The 17,257-nt window shown below is 37.6% G+C and overlaps 1 protein-coding gene across 7 annotated transcripts in view; it reads right to left on the bottom strand.

The window, feature by feature from the left end:
• LOC136884883 (trithorax group protein osa) overlaps window positions 1-17,257 on the bottom strand; it is a 744,453-nt gene that overhangs the window by 15,034 nt on the left and 712,162 nt on the right. For 5 of the 7 annotated variants that reach the window (XM_067157182.2, XM_067157180.2, XM_067157183.2 and 2 more), the window contains 2 exons: window positions 14,152-14,380; window positions 1,514-1,597 (listed from right to left, as the gene is read on the bottom strand). In XM_067157182.2, coding sequence (XP_067013283.2) covers window positions 1,514-1,597; window positions 14,152-14,380 — 313 coding nt within the window. The remainder of the gene's footprint in view (window positions 1-1,513; window positions 1,598-14,151; window positions 14,381-17,257) is intronic. The other 2 variants (XM_067157185.2, XM_067157184.2) reach the window with 1 other exon arrangement.

Below are 17,257 nucleotides of genomic sequence, written 5' to 3' on the forward strand. Positions count from 1 at the left end.
AGACTTGTCTGCCTCAGGTCATCCAGGCTATCAGGCAGCTCTGTCCAAGGCCACGGCTGAACACTTGGCTCTTGCATCACGACAATGCTCCAGCACATCGTGCTAATGTAACAATGGATTTTCTTGGCAGATCAGGATTGACTGTGCTTGATCACCCTCGATACAGTCCTGATCTTGCCCCATGTGACTTCGCACTCTTTCCAGAAGTGAAGATGAAGCTGAAAGGGCGGCGTTTTGCATCCGACGAGGAGCTTCTGGCAGCATGGGATCAAGAGTGTGAAAATGTAACCATGGCCTTAACTAAGGTACAGCCCCAGCATTTGCCTGGTGTGAAAATGGGAAACCACGGAAAACCATCTTCAGGGCTGCCGACAGTGGGGTTCAAACCCAGTATCTCCCGAATACTGGACGCACTTAACTGACTGCAGCTATCGAGCTCGGTCCGAAGAAATGTGGCAGAGTTAGTTCAGTGACTGGTTTCGACGTATGGAGAAGTGTATTGAGTGTGGTGGAAATTATTTTTAAAAAGACTAAAGCATTCACTCACATTGAAAAACTTTCCTAGTGCCCTTTGTAATCAGTATAACTTGCACAACTTTAGCTGAATTCTACAGAAAGAGAACTGGTGTTTCAAAGGGAAAACAAATTAGATCACTCTGTGGAGGAAGGACAGTCATAACTTTATTAAAACAAGCGTTTCAGCCACTAACTCTAAGAGGTTACATTTCTTACGGTTCCAGTGTAATATAAGCACTTAACGATGTTCTCTTCAGTATTAACATTAGACCATCTCTATTACAGATCAGATGGTAAGTCTTCAGAGAACTTAAATACCTTTGTTACAACAGGTAGCCTAAAAAGGCTCAACCGCTTTACCAACACACATTTTAAGATGTGATCAGTGAAATGAACCCTTGCTAACTGAGTGTGCTAGAATACTGCCCAGAAAAAAGGGATTCTTTCTCATACCAGTAAATTGATTGACACTGTTCTCTTGCATTTAAGAGCTTTAATCTACACCAATACTGCTGGGGTTTGATTCTGCAATATGGAGTTGGTCTACAGCTCAATTTAGGAAGGAAATAAACTTCAGATTGAACAGAATGGAACAAGAACAAATACCTGCTCAGAAAATATCTTCTCCAAGTAAATCAACAGCATCAAGACATGGATCATAAAACACTCTCTTCTTCTAACCCTTCATATAGCAGTAAGAAAGATAATTAGATACAAACATAGCAAACCAAAATGCCATCTCACATAAGAAAATGTGCAACCTAATGAAACACATCCATGGATGAAGATTACTCCACGCAGAAACTATATTATGACAAGTGAATGAAAGGCTCAAATATCTGGTTCACATAACCACCACCAAGCTACACCACACCACACCACTGTTATTGACAGGAAGCAGACAGGGGTTAGAGGTGTTACCCGGATGCTCACTGCATGTTAGTAGCCACTGCCACCACTCACTACAACTACACACACACACATGATGAAGACGTACTTGGTACGAAGATTTCATGGGGGATTGGGGAGCCACAAGCTGGCGCGCAAGCTGCGAAGTCGGGAAACTAAGAGACGCTTGCATCTACAAAACCAACAGCAGCAAATCAAGAAAATAAAAACTTAAATAGTTGTATTTGCTTCACTTCAATCTTTGATCTCTTTTAATGTGGTTGGGAATTTTAGTGAGCCTGACAACAAGAGATCGGAGTGCTATGCTGAAACCGGGAGGGTGATCCTATAACAGTTAGGTTTTACAGTCCGTCGAAAACTTCAACATAATGTACAGCCATATACAAATTTAGGATATTCTATTGCATGGAGAACTATATTTTGAAATAAAAAGGAAAAATTATGTTTGACTTTATCTAGAACTACTAAGTCCACCATTTTTACTAACTAACTAACTAACTAACTAACTAACTAACTAACTACCGTAATTATTTGCATTTATTTCCATACTTCACTTTTAATATGCAACACATCCTGACCTAATAAGGCAGTTTTCATCAACATCAACAGATCAACCTCCAAAAGTGCAGTGATGTTAAAAGATCTATTTCTCATGTCTGATGATATTCCTGAATAAACTTATTTATTTACAAATGAAGATTAAACCTTCATACATCTTTTCTCTATAAAAGTCAATTTGAAATAAAGGGCTTTATTGATCAATTTTGATCACAGAGATACTCACAGGCATACTTCAGATATTTTGAAATACAATGACAATTAAAGTACAAAAATAAACATGCAACTGCTAGCTTCAGTTTATTACGACTGAAATAGGACAAAGTATTTATTGCTTCCAGGAAGAGGAGAATTTTAGAAATTCACCGAGCGAGTCTGTTTGTGCTGTATAGCTGTTAGTGTACATTGGGAAGAAAGTGGATTTGAACCCCATTAGCAGCAGACCTGAACATAACTAATGGGGATTTTGAATGCTACTCTCACAATATTATGGTGTCGTTTGAACATGCTGGTAGGACTTTCAACCCTCTATCAGCTATTCAAAATGAGGCGACCTAATTAGACCTGTGTGTTCATGATTTTGCAACACTCTGATCAGAATCCTATGTTGAACATAAAGGGTTGAATGTCCTACCAGCATGTTCAAACATCACTGTAATACCATGAGACCAACATTCAAGATCTAAGGCCACGGCCGCTTCCTTCCCACTCCTAGCCTTTTCCTGTCCCAACGTCGCCACAAGACCTATCTGTGTCCCCCATTACCTAAACTTTTGAGACGTTCATTCATCCAGATCACCACCTTGACTGTAGAAAGTCAACCAGGTTATACGCAAAATACAGGCAATTTTATACATATTTTCTGTAAGTTTCATATTAATTCCTGTGCGTTTTATGTAATATTATGTTACACTACTCTTAAGAATGTTTGTCGTGAATTTCATTGTTTTGATATAATTTTGTCCAATATCTTCTTTTCATGTGATTGGTGGTTGTGTGTGATTTTATGTTTTAAACAAATTTCACCGCTAACTACTGGAAGCAGAAATCGCCACCAGGATATCTACATGATCCAACACACAGAAGACAAATTTTCACTGAATGTTTTACACTAATGTAAATAACCACCAATATGATATCCTTAATATTTTTTCTCTCCTGTAATTAAGTCAAGATTTTCAGTCTCATCAATCCCTTTTATCACAACAAGAACAAACCAAGAAAATGTATAACAATCCTAGCAAATAAATGTATGCAAGCTTTTTACATTACTAAGAAAAATTTGACTACTACATGCTGGTCAGATGAAGGACATAAAATTCCTAGTTTTGTCCCAGATTCTTTTCATATTATTCTTGGTGTACAGTTATTTATTTTTTCCAATTTCTATGAGCAACAATGTTTCATTTTTATACATTCTTTGGGAGATAAAAATGGAAGCCCAAAATGTTTATGTGATTGCATGGTGAGAAATTATAGAAATAATAATGCAATATAGTGTTTGGCAAGTTTCCACTTAAGTTTCTTCGAGATGACAAAGTGAAAGACTGTGTTTCTATGGTCCATTTGGGCAACATTAACAGCAAGTACTATGTAATATCTGAAGCCATCTCTTTTCAGTTTCAACTCAATTTATAATCGTTGGATTCTTCTGTCTGCTGAAACTTTTTGAATAAATACACTTAGTTAAAGTTTTTCAGATATAATTCTGTTACCATGTTTTTTTTTTTTTTTTCAGGTAGTTTATAAATTATTCAAAAGTAGTTTTGGCAGACTGAAGAACATAAGTTATAAAAATAAAAAATTCTATATCATGTAACTTTTAATGATTGATATATATATAAATACACACGTGTATATACCACGTAGGAAAAATCCTGTATAATAATATTAACAGGCCCCGATGATTATAAAAACAACCTAAACATATTTCTTTTAATCTGTAGATGAATGGAGCTCCTTTCTTGCCCCCTCCCCCTTCCCCCCCTCCGTCACAGGAATTCCTCATGTTATCCGAGTCTGACTATCCTTCTCTTGTTGACATTCGCGAACAGCTCAGTAGTAGTTCATACTGACATTTCTGATTCCATCGGCTCATTCCACCAAAGAATCAAAGATTGATTAATAAACAAAAGTGAAGCACAATGATAAGAGAGAAAATAAATACAGCACTACTTAACATTACATGTCAAGTTAAAGCTGTCTAGAAAGCAATGCAATATGTTTGTTAAATATATGAAGCTACTCAAATCTAATTTAAGAATGCAAATCAATGATACACATGCTGGCTTAGAACTAAAATGAAACAGACAAAGCCTTGCAGGAACAAGTATCTTCCATATCACAAGGAATTTCAATTCCTTTTAAAAACCTGACAACAAAGCATATGTTAAGTTAAAACAAATCAAGTTTATATGGTCCACCTTTCAAATACATTACATTCATAAAAACGCTCAAAAAGTACACACTACAATCAATCGGGACATGTTTCGCCCTTATTGTGGGCATCCTCAGCCAAATCCTTTTCCCTAAAATCACAGATCGTTGGGATCCTGATATTCTCATAGCAGTTTATCTTAAAACTTGATTATAAGAATACTCTGTTAACAAATACATTTTAGTCTAAACTATAATGACAGTCCAAGCAAATTATTAATATTAATATTAATATTTAAGTGATGCTCCTGAAACAGTCTTAAAATTGTTCATTGAATGTCTTTTGAAAAATTCTTATAGTTAGGTACTGTTCTATCTTTTTAAGACAATGTTCTTAAATGAGAAAAATTAAACACTTGGATACAAAAAAAAAAAAAAAAAAAAAACCACCATTTAACCCGGCAACGCCGTGCCATATCGTCTAGTACCAGTGCGCCTTACTTCTGATTTTCTCATACTGATCCTTACTCGCGCCATAAATCTGGCAACTTCGCTTTACATTGTCAAGGAGATACTCTCTACAATGCCTAAAATCAATAAAAGGTTTTATTTGAGTATTTGTTTGCGGCAACAACTGCTTGTAATTTGAGATCATGTCGAGAGGAATAAAAATGACTACCTGTCTAAAGTAAGTTGCTTTACTTTGTTTATAAATATTGACAATATGATTTTGTATCATGTGATTTAATGCCTTGAAATATAAGTCCATGAATTGAAGTAACAAGCAATTGGTCAGCATTCCTGTGTCAGCTGTTATGATACAAATTATTCCGTTGGTACCGTATGGTACCGCACGGCGCTTACCATGCTTCTCTGTTTACTTTCTCCTCCTTACTTCTAAGGGTAACAATTCATACTGTAGTTGCAAATAATGATTTATGTGTGTCATAAAACTCTATAATTGTATATTTTACTTTTAAAAATTAAACGGCATGACATACTGAACCACTGGAATCTAAGGTATTATCCGAGGATGATGAAGGGGGTCTCGCAGATAACCTTACGGGAGGTCAATCACGGGTAAGGTATTATCCGAGGATGATGAAGGGGGTCTCGCAGATAACCTTACGGGAGGTCAATCACGGGTACCAGCAGAAATAGTGCTAAAGCAACAAATTCCGCACAGGAGTAGATAATCCATGTCCGATAATGATTCATGGCCCGGGAAGAGAGCGAAATAATCACCTCATCCACCAGGTACCTGGATGGCGTATGGCCCAATTTCACTCCAATTCCCTAGTGCGAAATTTTCCACTTTTCGATATATGATGCCGACCGAAATATGAGGATTTTCTTTACGATGAAATTATGAATTTCTTGTGCTCTGAAGTCAACAATTACCGGTATATGCTTTTAACAAACGAAAAATAACCCCGAAGAAATGAAAATTTCATCAGCATTTTCCTTCTAAGTGGCTATGTGTAAGTACCACAATCAGAAAAGGGTAGGTGCAAAATATTTATAACGACATATATATTTGGGTAATATTTTAAGGTAAATAAATGCAGTTGTTTACACTTCTTAGTGTATCTGACACCTTGAGATTCAATGGCGTACATCACTATATCGCTCCGACAAACCAAAGCAGGAGCTGTGCGCCGAACGAATGCGAATTCCGCGGCCGCACAGAATGCGTCACGTGTAGTGTGGGCGTTTGTGTAAACAGCATTTTGCCATTCTAAACTAGTGAAGAGTGGACATAGGTGACTAAATAAGAAAAGCTGAAGTAATATTACTCGTATTTCCTAAAGATATGTCACGTCTGAACTAATGTTATATTTTGGAATTCCAAAGGGATATCACAAATAAACCTATAAACACTGTTTCTTCTTTTGTTTATTGCTCAGTAATTTGTAAGTGATATTCTGTAACAATATTAAGCATTCAGTTCCATGGTATTCTAAAGAGGTAACAATTCTTATGTTCCAACCAAAAGCTATGTCAAGCGCCATGCGGTACCGTATGGTACCAGGCCATCATTTAAAAACCAACGATTCAATTTTTAGAAAAATGACTTAAGTGTTCTCTGATATGTGAATGCTTGGAATATTAAACAAAAATTTAAAAAAACGAAAATTGAAAACTCCGGCGTTCCCGAGTTAAGGGCACTTGTGTATAATCATAGGAAAATGCAGAATTTAGACAGAAATTAATCAGGTGTAATCTAAAATACTAGTTGTTTAACAACATCAATAGTATGAGAAGGGTGGGTTTAGATAAACCCCTTCAAATTATCTTAACTCATGGTACAATTTGTTTTCTAGATGTTGTCAGATACCTAAAATACTAGTTGACACCTGATTAATTTCTATCTAATATCTATCTAAATTCTGCATTTTCCTATGATTATACATAAGTGTCCTTACAGGTTTTTTTATGTATCAAAGTGTTTAATTTTTCTCATTTAAGAATATTGTCTTAAAATACAGAACAGTACCTAACTAAAAGAAAATGTTTTTAGTAAGTATGTTTCAAAAGACATTCAATAAAAAATTTTAAGACTGTTTCAGGAGCATCACTTAATTTTAATAATTTGCTTCGACTGTTATTATAGTTTTGACTAAAATGTATTTGTTAACACACAGTATTCTTATAATCAAGTGTTAAGATAAATTATTATGAGAATATCGGAATCCCGCCGATCTGTGATTTCGGGGAAAAAGATTTGGCTGAGGATGCCGGCAATAAGGGTGAAACATGTCCTAATTGATTGTAATGTATAAATATTAACTGTTCTTATGAATGCAATGTATTGAAAAGGTTGACAGTATAATAAAACTTGATTTGTTTTAACTTACGTAACATTCTATGCGGACCAAACATGAAATTTATTACATGTAACAAAGCATATGTGTAATACTGTTCAACAGCATACTCTGTTGTAACAGTTTCATTTCTGAATGAACTGCCTGACATTCTGAATCACAAATCATGTTAGTTTTATTTCCATTTTGCATTTTTCTCCTCGAAATAAACAGGAGAGGCCATTTGTGGAGATATATCGACTGAATACTGAAAGGCATTCTGCAGCTATTGCCACTCGGTGTGTAAAAGATACCGCATAACTAACTTTATGCCCACAAAGAAAAAAACTATTTTGTAATATGATCGAAGAACTAGTGAAATTGACAAACATGTACTGAATTCCATTTGTTACAATGTGCTATATTCTGCCCTGAAAATCTATGAATGAATCTAAGCTTTAAAATATTAACTTAATTTCATTTTTAATACTAAACTCTTGAAAATGGAAATATAAAACACAAATCTAGCAAGCGATGTTAAGCACTGCTTATTGTTTAATTAAAATTTAATCTCATTATTTACAGTTCCAGTTTTCTGAGTACTTCCACTCTGTCTTACCGAGATACATTCTGTTGTTAATGACGCCGTCCAGTGTCCTTCCCTGATCTACAATGTCCATCCAGTGGGTTCTTGGTCTTCCCACCATACGTTTTGCTGCCATATTTTTCTTCAATTTAACATAAGCTGTCCTTGTTGGCTCCATCCTCATTAAATGCCCAAACCACCTCAGTCTGTATATGCTGACCCAATTTTTTAAAACTGTGGACCTCAGGAACTTCATCTCAGATGCCTGTAACCTTGACAAGCCCTTCTAGCGAGGGTGCAAGTTTCAATATCATATGTTAAGATGGGTATGAAGTATTGATTGAACATCACCAGCCTGGATTTTACTGTTACTCCGGGACGCCATACTTGCTGGTAAAAGTAAGAGCTCTTCTGCACTCTATTCACCACCTCCTTTGTGGCTATTGGCTCTCGAGAAATTACACTGCTGAGGTATGTAAATTTTTCCACTCTTTCCAGTGGATGGTTTTCCAGCATGATGTTTGCTGGCCATCCCTCGTTGTTTAGTGCCATCACTATCATTTTGGCTTCGGTTACCTTGAGATTGAATTGAAATTGAACCCTCGAGTGTTTGAAATATTTTCATAACAATTCTGCCCATGAAAAGCTGGGTAAAGCTTCGTTACCTGGATTGCAAAAGATAGGTTTAAGATCCAACATGGCATGGCTTGGACAATGTACTCAACAGGCTTGCCAACATCGATGCATTAAGAGACAAATTAAACAGCAGTGCATTCTATCTTTGAGAGTGGATAAAACTTGAATTAATAACACTGAATCACATATTTTTTTGCTGTGCAGACCGGACCTTCCTGAAAAATTTACAAGATGTGCCAGTAACAAAACCATCTGCACAGAAAGCAACGACGGGGGGAGGAGTGTTTCTGGGAGCATGAAGCCCCCCAAGCTAGCTGCTGTGAAAATAGAGGCTGATCACAGGCTTTGCACAGCATTTTGATTGATTGTTTATTTGTATCATTCATTTTTACATTTCTCGGTCTGGTTGACAAGTGTGCAAGGAAAACGGTAGCGCTATGATATGTGTGGTGCATGTTTAGGACTGAGATAAGCAGCAGAGAGAGGAGAAATCTTTAAGATTTACCATTATAAGTATTGAACTGAGGAGTTGGTTTTAATATTTCTTCAGAATATGAAGTGGAAAAGCAGTATATTTTGATTATTTTTTAAACCACTGTCTGATTTAAAAATACTAATAATTCATTCAAGGCTAAACTCTTGCTCAACTAGTTATGAATGTAACTTAACAAAGATGGGGAGAGATAAACTCAGGTAACAAATCTTGAATAGCATACCTTACTAGCATTTTAAAAGAAAAATAAATCTAACACTGGAGCATGTATTATTAACCTATAAAAGCTGTCAATTTAAATTGGGGACAACATAAGAACAGTGTTCCTGTTAATTCAGCTAAGCCTAAACAACAGAATGAGTCATAAGATGTTCATTCAAGTGTTCTAATTACTGTATATGATGCTGACAAAGTTTATGATTGTGTTCATGTTAACACACAGAAGGAATAAACAGAAATTGTACATCCTATTTTCCAAGGCTTCTGTCCGTAAAAACATCAAATATTATCCAATCCACTCAAGACACACTAATTACTAACCCAAAAATCTATTTTAATTACTACATTACTTACCAACTGTTGGACACAAGGCAACCCTGCAAGCTGTAACTGTTGTGCTGACTATTGTTGAATGCTTTATTTGAAATGAAATGTATCTAACAGTGGCTGTGTTTTACCTCCCTCACATCTTTTATGGAGTAGCTCAAAATTTAAAAAATACTGAAGATGCTTTCAAAATGATGGAAGCTAAACTTTTATACAGATAACAAGGAAACCAAACAACAATACAAAATAAACTAAACAGAAGGTAAGAGCACAGAAGTATGTAAAGGCAATTATATTATACTCCTAATGATAGTCTGGGTTTTGCAGCATTTCACTTAGCCATGAGGTTACTGAGGCTGTAACATGGGATATATAAATAAAATAAAAATGTCTTGTAAATCCTGAACAGTGAATTAACTGCTCTTCAAGGAAACAACACTAAACCTTTTATCAACAATCAGTATTACTTCATAAATCTTACTACATTATTTATGTTATCTGTCTGCATAAGAGCCAATATTTGACAAGGTATTTGATATTTAGATGGTTAAGGGCTTTGAAATCTAAAATACATCAGTTTCAATACAAGATCTGATCAAAGATAACAAGAACTTGTCGAAAGGGAGATAATGCAAGATGTTTTATATTAACTTATGTTTTCTATACGAGTATGTATATTAAACGAAAATAATACTCAAAACTATACAGAGTAACTAACACCTTGACCAAAGATAGTGTGCATAAACAAATGATCACAAACCGTCCATCATCACAATCAATAGATTGTACCCAAGCGCCAGGGCATTAGACAAAGAAGAACCCACCTGATATCAAGTGCAGTAAGTAGTCTTCTTTATTCACTGTTTCATCTTAATTTTCCTCCTCAGTTATTTCAACAATCTCTATTCCTTTCAAAGGAATTTTGGTGCCCACTGTACTTCTCCAGCTCTTTTATACCATACCTAAGAAAATAGGCAAGTACAGTACAATGTCAATAATCTGACTCTCTCTGGACCAGAGGGGTGAACGGACTACTGGGATTTACAGCCTATAACTTCTGGTTTTGTAGAAAAAATACTGCACATATTCAAAGTGGTTAAATTGTTTCTTCAAGTTGCCCATCCATCACTAGCATGAAAATAAAGTAGAACCCCGCTTAACCAAAATGCTCTTGCAAAATTGTATTTTAGGCCTAATATTTTCTTTTTTACCGTCTCGTTCTTAGCCATCGATATTAGTAATTATCCTGCTGTGTGTGCTAAGAGCTACTAGTAAAACCCTATTTTTATATTATGACTTATGCCAGAACGCACGTATAGCATAAAACAAAACAGTTCTTACCCTCCAAGTTTGTTCCATGATGCACTTTTTCTTGAACAAGCAGGAATTATTATTACTGTAATATTATTATTATTATCATTATTATTACTGTATTTGTCATGAAGATTATGCAAACGACTCCGACCTTGACAATAGCAGTTCTGAGAACCAAGTTACAGCAGATGGATTTAATGCACTGGAGGTAAGAATGATTTCGAATTTTTATTAAAATACAGTACCACACGCTATAATTACAGTACTGTAATAAAATTACTGTATACAGTATTAAGTTCAGTAGTAACAAAAAATTGTTTCATTATTTCAGATTGCTTTGCCCTTTCTTGAACAAAGCAATGAATCTACACCAGCTGATGTATGGTTGATTAAACGGTGGCGCGACATAGCTGCACGACAGAGCTGTACCAAGAAAATGCAGAAGAAAATCACAGATTTTATACAATGAGTGATATTATGTAAATATTTTAATGTTATTATACAGTATGCAATTTTGCTTAACTCAGTTTAGGCATTTTTCTTTCAACATTTAACTTCCAAAAATATTTACGACGTGTCATTCGAAAAAACGTGTCAACCCCTTTATTTCGGATAAATGGGGTTCTACTGTAATTTTTTTGTACACGAATTTACCTTCTTCTTTAAGAATATCCCTGTTAATAGGTGTGTTCTAGCTGCATTCCTGAAGAAACCTTGCATAGAGCATGTCATTCTTACAAAGGTTTCAATTTCAAAGGTTGCTGCATGTTCGACAATTTACTGCACGGCCTCTCAAACGCCCAAAATCTTACGCGTGCAAATTGAGGTGCAGAGTTCCTGTGCACAGTGCATCGGTCCCATTCGGCTCGGCTCGGACAAGCGTTTCGTCTCTGGACTACTCGGCTAAGCTCGGCTCGCATTTGGAGCGCTACGGAGCAAGTGAGGAAGAGGGAGACAGGCGTGGGGAAAGAGAGAGACAGCGCTATTGCTCCAAATCAAGGAGTGGGGGGTCTGCAGTCTGGTCAACCAAGCAAAGTTGTCTTTTGCATAGTGCATGCACTCTGAGAGGCCCTGATTTACTGATTTGCTAAATCATTCTTTCTCACCTCCATCCAGTTTTATAAGGATATTATTATTACTTGAGTTTCTGTGCTTGAATTTCTTCACAAACATGAAAATATGCAGGTGAAAAAGGAACACAGAACCATAGTATACAATATGTGTCATAACAATAATCCAAATGAATGGCAAAAAAATTGGCGGATGATTTTATTCAAGGCCACACTACAGTGAGTCGCAGTTCAAATTCAGATGTTTCACCACAGTACGACAACTGGACAAAATGGCTGAATTATGGAGATTGCGTTGTATACGTCTGTGTTACTTATACTGATCAATAGGAGGGAATATTAAAGAACCTATAAAGTCATAGCCCATAAATATATTCCACATCATCAATTGTTCGTCATAATAATGAGGCACACCCAAATATCAGGAGAATCCAGACTTGCATCCACTACTGCCCATAACTCCTGCACAACTGCAGCTACACAAAATCATGGGGTCTGTACACGCGCCAAAAGCATGAAAATGTATTGCACCGTTACCTGCCATTGTAATTACACTAGTGTCCAAAAGTTAAATATAAGTTACGAGTAAGCAGGGCAACAGGAAATAGACCGCAAATCGCACGATACATGCACCTACCAACCTTACGTGTTTGCTTTGTATAGGAAAGGAGTGTTCCGTGCTTTGACTAGTGGCGTAACTGCAAGGTAAACACAGCCAGTGCCTGTGCCCCATATTCCCTCCGTTGAGTTTGCCCTGTTATAGTGTGCAGAGTGTAGCCTCGTGGTGAACGTGACAACATAATGGCACGCCGCTGCCATTTGGACCCCGTTTTGCAGGGTAGAATACTCTGCCACCTAGAAGAAGGCCAGACACAGACCGAAGTCGCCGTATCCTTGAATGTGTCACAAAGTGTCATTTCCAGGCTTTGGAGACAATTTTCAGACACAGGAGATGTTAGTCGTAGACCAGTACCAGGTCGGCCAAGGGTAACTACCTCACAGCAGGACCGATATCTGGCCTTAACCGCTCAACAAAATCAGAATGCACCTACAAGACAATTGTGGGCGGAGCTTACAGCCGTCTCAGGGGTTGCCGTGTACCGGAGGCTCAGAACAGCAGGGCCATTTGCCCGACGTCCAGCGGTGTGCGTCCCGTTCATTCCAGCACAAAGACAGGCCCGTTTACTGTGGAGCTGTCAACATCGAAACTGGACCATGAATGAATAGAGGCATGTGCTCTTCACAGATGAATCCCGCTTCAGTTTGCAGAACGATTCGCGTTGCACATTAATCTGGAGAGAACCGGGTAGCCAATACAACCACAGGAACATCGTGGAACGGAACCAGTATGGTGGTGGTGGCAAAATGGTGTGGGGCGGCATCATGCTGAATGGCCGTACGGACCTGCAGATCTTCATGGGTGGTCCAAGGAACACTGTTAACGCTCGGAGATACAGGGATGAGGTATGAGACCACATGTTCGAGACTCTTCAGAGGTGCGGTTAGTCCAGACTTCCTCTTAAAGGACGATAATGCCCGACCGCACCGTGCTGCTTTGGTGGATGAATTTCTGGCTGGGGAAGACATTCATCACATGGACTGGCCAGCGAGGTCTGCGGATCTCCTATAGAACATGCCTGGGATGCAGTGGGGTAGCAAATAGCATCCCGCCAGCCTCCACCAAGGACCCTCCAAGACCTTCGCATTGCCCTTCTGGAAGAATGGGAACGACTGCCATAAGAGCTCTTGGTTCATCTGATAGAGAACATGCCACTTTGCTGCGAATCATGTGTGGCCGTTCGGGGTAACCATACACCCTATTAGCAGCATATTTTGTTGTGGAAGTAATTGCCAAGTTTTGTTACTTGTTATCAAAGATGTACCTTAGCTATCAGAACCTTTCTGACACTGTTTTTTTGAACAAGTTGTGTGACATATGGTGTGTGATTCAGCTTCCGTTTGTTCAGCAATCCGCCTGACATTCCTATCAGGCGGTATGGCCTCGTTTAGTGACTATGCTTTACTTTTTGACACTAGTGTATTATGGAGGGTTAAACTGTAGGCTTATACCCTATAAGATATTTTTTGTATTAAAATTTATTTTTTAAATAATAATATGATTAATGAAGTTTATTCCAGAACAAAACAAAAAAACATATCAAACAAGTCAAAGCCTACAATTCACACTACTCCATTCTGGTTAGAATTTCTACATAAAGATGTTCATAGCCTCACTGTGTTAACCTACCTTTAGAATATTTTGTCTCCGTCTTGTGATGCTACCATGCCACACTATCAAATATAATACTCTACAACAGTTCAATGCACAACACAGCAGCTCACCTGATCCTGGCGGTAGTAGTCTTGCTGTCCAGGATATCCCGTGGGAGGTCCAGGCTGTTGTTGGCTGGGAGGGACCGTCGGCGGACCTGCAGGAGGAGCACCATAGCCCGTGCGAGCAGGATATCCTGGAGGCTGCCCTGGGCCCATGTACCGGTTATATGGGTCCTGAGCTGCACCTTGCTGCATGCTGGGAGTTGGCTGATTGCTACCACCACCCTGGTTGTAAGTCCTACCACAAAGACATAGGATATAAACTTCACGGTTTTGATCAGTATTGAATTCTGATCACAATAATAATTAATGTCGTAATGGTCCACATTTTTCAATACTATAATAATAATTCCTTTAAATAAACAAACAAACCAAATAAACAAAGGAATTGGACGGGATTAAGAGGAGGAAATTCTAATTCATGTGAGGCCTCGGAATTATAGCAGACTTAAGGAAAGAAGAAAAAGGAGAGAGCAGAAAATATTTTAAGAGAGTGACTAACTTTATAGGTGTTATTTATTATTTTACAAATTGGCTATTTATTTATTATTTTACGATTTTAAGATAGCGACTAACTTTATAGATGTTATTTATTATTTTAAGAATTGAAACTATTTTATTTTAAAGGGTTCTACTAAATGGCAAAGTAAATGTTAAATTTAGACATGAAAAAACATTTTATTCTTTTTAAATGCAAATAAGGACGTGAAATTAACATATAGTGATTAATTTAAGATTTTATTATTTATAATTTGAAAATTCTATTTTAAAGTCTGTAACAAATGACATAGTAAGTGAATGGTGAAACACAGAGAAATATTGTAACAATTTCAAGATTTATATTTATATTTCTATTTGTACCAATGTACCAAGTCCAAAGATTAATTAATGTTTGGCACCGCTGAAGAAGAAAGTAGTTGGCTCTCAAAACATAAGTATTGACAAGGTGGGAAAGTGTTCTATAGAGATTTGAATATGTCAATACAGACCAACATGGTGAAAATAATCAATTCCTTTCCTGTCCCTTGTTTAAGAATATTTCTAGTTTTCACGCGCCGAATGCAGTGTGTGTTTCCAGTACCGGGAAAAATAGGCACCTGTGAAGTGGTATATCTTGCGGAGTTGTTGTCTTTCTTCGTCACATGACCAGACTTCCATGTAATTATGCGAGTTCTTTTGTCTTTGTTTTGACTGCCAAAATGGTGACAAACTCCATTTCATTGTGGATACTGTGTGCGTGGCTGCTGAAGAAGTATTTTTTGCAATTTTAGTGGCCAAATTTACATATACTGCTCTTCTGGGATATATGCTAATCGTGTGTTACAAAATGCGAAAGGTTTGAAATAACGAAGCAATTTCTTGTGCAGGAAAATACGTGTGGTGATGTTACCGTGATTAGCGACGCTAGTAATAAACAAAAAAAGTAGTTAAAAAATTTAGGGAGGAATACTCGAAAGAATGGCCCTGTTTACTGCGTTCCTCAAAATCTCATTCACATGTGTTTTGTAGTGTGTGTAGCCACGATTTTTCAGTTGCGCATGGTGAGGAAGAACAAGACTGAGTTGCGTGCTAATTTGAACACCGAACTGTTAAGTGCTCTGCTAGTGCAGAGGATGTCCGACTCGTTGGCTGAATGGTCAGCGTACTGGCCTTCGGTTCAGAGGGTCCCGGGTTCGATTCCCGGTCGGGTCGGGGATTTTAACCTTAATTGGTTAATTCCAATGACCCAGGGACTGGGTGTTTGTGCTGTCCCCAACATTCCTGCAACTCACACACCACACATAACACTATCCTCCACCACAATAACACGCAGTTACCTATTCATGGCAGATGCCGCCCACCCTCATCGGAGGGTCTGCCTTACAAGGGCTGCACTCGGCTAGAAATAGCCACACGAAATTATAGTGCAGAGGATGCACATATCAAAAGGAAAAGCATGTCACCAGTGTACGTTTACCAAACAGCGATTACAAGCTGCTAAGGGAGCAGCTACAGTACTCAACAAAAGAAAGGATCCTTCAACCTCCACCCAGATATGTACTGCAGATCACCTGTTACTTTAGCAGGTAAGAATCATTTCACTCTTTATATGCCAGTCTTTGAATATCTGGTTGAATTGTATGTTTTTCATTAATTTTTCAATGATATGTAAGTTAGAGTTAGTAAGATCTCAAAAAGGAAAGAAAAAAAATCAATCAAGAATTAATGTTAATATGCAAATTTTCTACAACTCAAAATGCACAACAGTCTTCAAATTTGGCACATATATGCAATAATACACTGTCAGTTGCCATTTCTGCAAAGCAAAATGAACTCTGTCCCCTTTATGGCTGTCACTGTGACGGTGATGCACAAATAATGCGTTTGAATGTTATGAAAAGTGTTGTTCATAGGGTTGGTTATGCCACAACAGCACTTTCTGGCCCAGTGACGAAAGCAATTTTGCTGCCTCCATCAGTTTTCCTGTAACCACATAACCTTTGATGGAGCTATCTAAAGTTAAGGCTCATGCCACAGCAGATATTCTAGTATTCTATGGCGTATATATTACATATTTTGGAGTATGTATAAGTTGAAATTATCAAAACGTCGTTCAACGCCCAATGGCATTATACAAGATTCATAAGAAGCTAGCTTCTTACTAGCAGTATCGTTGAAGAGCGCTCGGCGGTAATTATCAGACTGAGTGTTCCATCTGAACTACACTCTCCTGCCATCTGGGAGTGTACCCTGTACTACAGAGTCGCCAGCAGAATTATAGATCGAGTACGACAATATATTTGGTGGTTGTTTTGTTTCTGGTAGTTGTTTGAGATCGGTGGAAGTAGACTCTTGAACCTGATCGCAGATAGTTGGTTTTTAAAAGAAACTCAATAAGGAGAAAAGACAGGCGAGATGCCGATGATTTTTGACCCCGGTTAAGTTTGTGGCCAACCGGCCACAAATTCTACTTGGATTGTGGTTTCTTTAATATCTTATGTTTACTTCAAAGAAATTGTAAGTACCCTGCATGATATCTGCATGAATGCCTTTTTCTACGGAGGTATCTCCCAGCATGCTGAAGATATTTCTATTGGACTGAATAATTTTAAAGATTTAAATTGCGAGTATGTTT

The sequence above is a fragment of the Anabrus simplex genome, chromosome 13, assembly GCF_040414725.1.
Source record: "Anabrus simplex isolate iqAnaSimp1 chromosome 13, ASM4041472v1, whole genome shotgun sequence".
Taxonomy (NCBI): domain Eukaryota; kingdom Metazoa; phylum Arthropoda; class Insecta; order Orthoptera; family Tettigoniidae; genus Anabrus; species Anabrus simplex.